The 6,000-nt window shown below is 35.1% G+C and overlaps 1 protein-coding gene across 1 annotated transcript in view; it reads left to right on the top strand.

Moving 5' to 3' along the window:
- Nucleotides 1-344: 344 nt before the first annotated feature.
- LOC128243793 (integrator complex subunit 8-like) overlaps nt 345-6,000 on the top strand; it is a 29,515-nt gene continuing 23,859 nt past the window's right edge. The window contains exons 1-2 of the mRNA XM_052961742.1: nt 345-940; nt 2,022-2,204. Coding sequence (XP_052817702.1) covers nt 817-940; nt 2,022-2,204 — 307 coding nt within the window. The 5' untranslated portion in view covers nt 345-816. The remainder of the gene's footprint in view (nt 941-2,021; nt 2,205-6,000) is intronic.

Raw genomic sequence — 6,000 nt, 5'->3', positions numbered from 1 at the left:
AAGTCATAAATTTTAACTCCTAAATAAGATTACTACGCGATCTATTTGCAGCGGACTTAAACCTACCACTTTTTAAGTATGTAAACCGTCCATATACATCCGAGGTTGTTTTTAAACTGAGAGCAATGAATAGAACTCTTAAACACTACATTTAAAATTATGCTTTTATTAAAAAAAAATACGGACTACTTCAACAGATGTACCGGCATACATCCGAGGTTGTTTTTGAAAAAATGGCCGAGGAGCTCCGAATGCTTGTACAACTTAACCAGCAACTGTTGTGTGTTTCATTTTGATTGTGATCTTTACAATACATAAGGTGTTCTGCCACACCGTATGTCACCAACCAAGCATGACAGCAGTTGTGTTGCAAACAAAACATGAATGACATGAGTTATTAACCTATATTGTGGCATTCGAAGGACATAACATGAATGGATATTTGTATTGTAACCGAATTATTTAAAAAACAACAACAAAATACCAAACATTTGCACTCAACCGTTTTTTCTGACATTTTCAGTGATTTTTGGATAAAAACCTTCCCTACCAGAGTGGTTCATGTCAAACTGTAACGTTTAAGAATTGGTACAAATTATAAAATAAGGACTGATTAATGCTGAAAAAATGCATGACCTTGTCATGCGCAACAACATGGTTCACAAATGATAGTGATCTGGTGAACTATGATCACGAATTTATGCAGTTTAAATAAAACTGTAATGTAGTTGGATTTCATTGCAGTTGTAAAGTTTTTATTATAAATCCTCATTTTGACTTACTATTCAATACCCAAATATCTATCAAAAGTGAAATATGACAGAGGTCGCTCCAAGGGGTCAAATGGGCCCTGGCCCGGCAACGATGCCTGCAGTTTCCTGGTATGAGTTTCTTCTCAACGATAAACTGCTGGAAGAACATCTTGATCAGGAAAAACCAGGTAATGTAATTAATTAAACCCCAGCTCTATACACCTGTCACATATCCAATCTAAATTAGAGTAAAAAATATGAAACACCGATCAGTATGCGCTGCATTGTACCTGTAAACGCCCTGGTGTTTAAATCAATAAATTGGTCTACTTTGGCCAAGAATGAAAAATGTCATATATTGCCACTGTCATTGTATACAATATGTATGTTTTTTCTGTATATGCATGATGTCAACATGTGCTCTAAAATGGGGGCAATGGAAAGTTTTCATCGAATTGCATTTTTTCAATTTAGAGTTATTTGAGATTATCATTGTTAATGTCGCAGAATCATAAAATAAACCCACAAAAAGACCCTGGCGGTAAGTGTATGCTCCATTAATAGGATGTTTACAGTATCTAACTTTCACTTCTCTCTGATTGAAGGAGTATCTGTACATGGACTTTTTGTCCATTTAAAGCCGCACTCTCAGGTTGACTGTTCTGAATTTTAAAGAAAAAAAATAATTCTAGGAATAAGCCAATTAATGTGCCGTTAAAAGATAAGATAGCAGTTGTTCATATATGTATGTTCCAAAACTGACGATTTATGGCTAAAAGCGTTATTACCGCTTTATGCACCAGTCACTTGTAACCTTGCCCCCCCCCCCCCAGTCCGGGGAATTGCGGGGACTAAGACTAGTTAAGGCCCCTTCCCAGCTATATTTGGCACAAAGACAAAACCACAGCATTCACCCGACACTGTGGGGCAACCTGGAAGGTAAAATCATGGCCCATTTCCCCGGCTATCCCCGGTATACCCCTGGACGTGAGAGAGCTGTGGTTACAATTGACTGGTGCATTAAAAAGAATAAAAATTTGGGCAGTTTTCCGAACAATAGGGATAATTTTCGTTCAATTGTAAGTTTTCTTATATGACTGAATTGAAATTTGAAGGCATTAAAGTCAAAACCAGCTGATTTTGAGAATTTAAAAAATATATATTTTTTCAAAATTATCAATCTGTGAGAGTACAGCTTTAAGATGCATGTGTTTACTTTTAATAATAATTGTTACTTGCTGACAAATATTTTTTATCAATTATCTGCAGATCCAAGTCCTGTACAGTTAATACAACAGTTTCTACAAGAGGCAGAGTCTAACGCTGGTGGTAGTGACACGCCTGCCTCCTCTCACCCTGGGGCTCTTACCCCACCCCTTACACCACCCATTTCATCACACAGTACCCTGGGAGATCCCGTAGAGCAGAATGATCCATCTAGACAGAAGCCAGGTATACAATTTTATTCAACCTTGCATACACATATGTTTTTTTACTGCCTGAAAAGGCAACATGAACTTATAATATAATACATGTACAATAACTTTCAGTTTTGATGCACCTTTCCTTAAGATTTGCTACATGTAACATAAAAGGTGCATCAAAATTGAAAGTTACTAGCAATGCAAGTGCATTTTGCATATGGAAATTAATTGGATTTAGTCAAAACATCTTTCTTATAGATCCTAGGGCATTCTTTGCCCCCATATGAAACAGAATGTAAGCAATATAAGCAGAACACCATCAATTTGGGGCCAAAAGTAGTTCTTTCAAAAACGTAGTAAATTAATTGAACTATAGTTGAACACGGCTATTCTGAACACCGTTTATCCGAAATTATCGCTATTTCGAAATTATTTTTCAGTCCCGATTTTACTCCTTCTTTGTTTAACTAAATTTTTGGTCTTTATTCCGAAATCGCTATTCTGAAATAATCGCTATTCTGCAGTAAATATAACAGTCCCGATTTGGGTTTTCACACCTATTTATCAATTCTTATTTCAAACTCGATCGTGTCAAAGTTTTTCACACCATACTTCGAATGCACTCGGGCATTGGCTTCAGGTGACAATGGAGCACAATTAGTGGTTGTTAAAGAAGGACAATGAGCATGCTTATGTTACAAACATTGAAAATGAGGGATTCATTTGGGTGATGTAGTGTGTATATAATTGCTGGTTAACACAATCTGAATATCATTCGAAAATGTCTCTCATCTGATTCGATTGCCACATTGCTCTCTCGACCCACTACCAAACAATCCGAATGCATACATGTGCTGTCATTTTGTTTTAAATGTGTTATGTTGTTTAAATAAAGAAGTATAATAAAGAATTATTTGTCAATTATTAAACACTAAATCAACAAATATTTTGGTATACGAAAGATAACTCAAACCGAGTGCATCGTATTGGTAACATATAACTGACATTGCAATCTTCACGACTTAGTATTTCACGTCATCTGTAATTTGCGAATGCTGTCTTTCGCGGAAAATTGTTAATCCGAAACACCGCTATTCCGAAGTAATTTGTTGGGTCCCTAGGATTTCGGATTAATGGTGTTCAACTGTATTTTAACTTCAGTTGGTTGATATAAATATGCTTTCTAAGTCCATGATTATTCTTTGGAAAAAACTATCAGGGAATAACATGTACTCGTTTGATAAAGAATTGATCATATTCATGATATGGATATTACTTTTTATAACATCAAGGTTAACTGTCTGATTTATTCACAAATGTAGTTGATTTATTGTACTTTTTGTATATTGTACCAGACGTCCCAGGGGATGGGGGCATGATTTGGTAGATATATCACTGTGACCTTTGTGATTGTGAACGCTTGATTAATACCTCAGCAATTTTTTGAACAGAAAAAGGTTTGGAATTCGTCCAGATTTACAATCCCAAAAAGTGTGCTTTTTTTCACAAATATTGGACTAAAAATTCACAAAATGGAAACAATGTTTACAGATATGTTTAAATGCAGTTTTTTAATTCAAGCATTCACAACATTAGATCTCTTACACTATTTTGAAAGGCAAAAATAGAATACTTTTCATGATTTTCTGTGTATCATAATAATGCATATATTTGGTTGCATTTAGATATTAAAAGTCAACCCATCAGTACGATGTAGAAAACCATTCAGGTCTCAAGTCGACAGGGAATTTGACATTCCAGTAAAGCAATAAGATTGTGAAATAATCATTACTGATCAAAGGAACGTATTGGAAAAATTAATATCAGTAATCAGAAATATTGTCATATTTGTCAAACTAATATCTGTATCAACGCGGTGTATGTGAACTTAAATTTTAATGTCCATCTCTGTAGATGGGACTATTAATGTCAACAATAATGAAATTGTCTTGTTCTTCTGTCCCTCTGTCCAACCATATTTTAACACCATTTCCCCTACGCCCCCTATTCATTTTTTTTTTTAAGGAAATGTTAGTTATGAAGGTAAAATGCGCACATTAAAATATTAGCTTCATCAATTATCAGTACAGTCTATTTTGGCGATATGATTACCAAAATTCATAATGATGTAGAAAGTAAAATCTTAAGGTTTGGAGACAAACAGTTGAATGCTGTTTATATTTGGTGGGCCTTCTACACGGTGACATGAAATTTCCTGTCCGATAAAAGTCAGGTCCCTGACGTATTGATCTGACTTGGGTTAATTTACATACATGTGTACTAAAGTCACATGGGGGGTAATATTCCGAAGTTGCACGGGGTAATGTTTAAAAGTCCCTGGGGTGAACTGAAGCGGTAATGTACATGTAATTTTGTTCATTTAAGTTTTAAGTATGTGTATTCAGGAGCGAAGCAATGGCCAATTTGGGATTGCGCAGATCGATGACAGACAGCAAATTAACCCCTTTGCCCCCTAGCCCCCTTCGGTTTTTATTTCAAATTCAGGGTTTTTGGTATTTGTGTTCAGTCAGCTACACACCTGGTATTTTTATACCCCTGACAAACAAAGTTTGAAGGGGGTATATTGGAGTCACCCTGTGGTTGGTTTGTCGGTCGGTCCGTTGCAATTTACCTTGTCCGGAGCATAACTTAAAAACTACTGGATGGAATTGGATTAAACTTCATACAATGGTAGAGCCTAATGAGAGGAAGTGCAGTGTACAATAACCATAACTCTATTCTTACTTATTCCTGAGTTATTGCCCTTTGTTACTTTTTTTGTCCAGAGTATAACTTGAAAAGTACTGGATGAAATTCATTGGAACTTCATACAATGGTAAAGCACAATGAGAGGAAGTGCAGTGTTCAAGAACCATAACTCCACTTTAGCTAATTACTCAGTTATTGCCCTTTATTTGTTTTTTGCTGTCAATTTATTATCCAGACATTAACTCTTTTTTAGCTAATTACAGAGTTATAGCCTTTAATACTTTTTTTCTTGTCCCGAGCATAACTTGAAAACTGTTGGATGGAATTTAATAAAGCTTCATACAGTGATAGATCATAATGAGTGGAAGTGCAATGTACAGAAACCGCGATTCTATTTCAGCTAATTACAGAGTTACTGCCCTTTGTTACTTTTTCTTGTCCGGAGCATAACTTGAAAACTATTGGATGGAATTTAATAAAACTTCATACAGTGATAGATCATAATGAGAGGAAGTGCAATGTACAGGAACCGCAATTCTATTTCAGCCAATTACAGAGTAACTGCCCTTTGTTGGTTTTTTCTTGTCCGGAGCATAACTTGAAAACTATTGGATGGAATTTGATATAGCTTCATACAGTGATAGATCATAATTAGAGGAAGTGCAGTGTACAGGAACTGCAATTCTATTTCAGCCAATTACAGAGTTATTGCCCTTTGTTACTTTTTTCTTGTCTGGAGCATAACTTGACAAAAAGTAACTTAACTCATTCAGAGATGGTCATAGGCAATCGTATATTCTGTGCTTTAGAACATCAAATATATCAGTATTAACATCTCAGTATTAGCATCACTGATATTGTTTAAAGCCTTTTTTCTAACTTTTAAAAACATAATCAAAAAATGAATAACTGACGATAGTCCATAAAATAAAGTTGTCATTTGTAGGTTGGCTTTCCCTAAATTTGACTGCAATCTCATATCAGGGCAGCGTTCGGGGGTATTAATCACCTTCAGTGATAGCTCTAGTATTATTTGTTTCATTTGGTATTTTATTTTATGTTTCATTAGTGTTTTAAAATTAAATTGGGTCAGAGTAAGTTTGTTTATAAAATTT

Source organism: Mya arenaria, chromosome 8 (assembly GCF_026914265.1).
Source record: "Mya arenaria isolate MELC-2E11 chromosome 8, ASM2691426v1".
NCBI lineage: Eukaryota > Metazoa > Mollusca > Bivalvia > Myida > Myidae > Mya > Mya arenaria.
The sequence above is the reverse complement of the archived record's forward strand: the minus strand, read 5'-3'. Positions and strand labels throughout refer to the sequence as shown.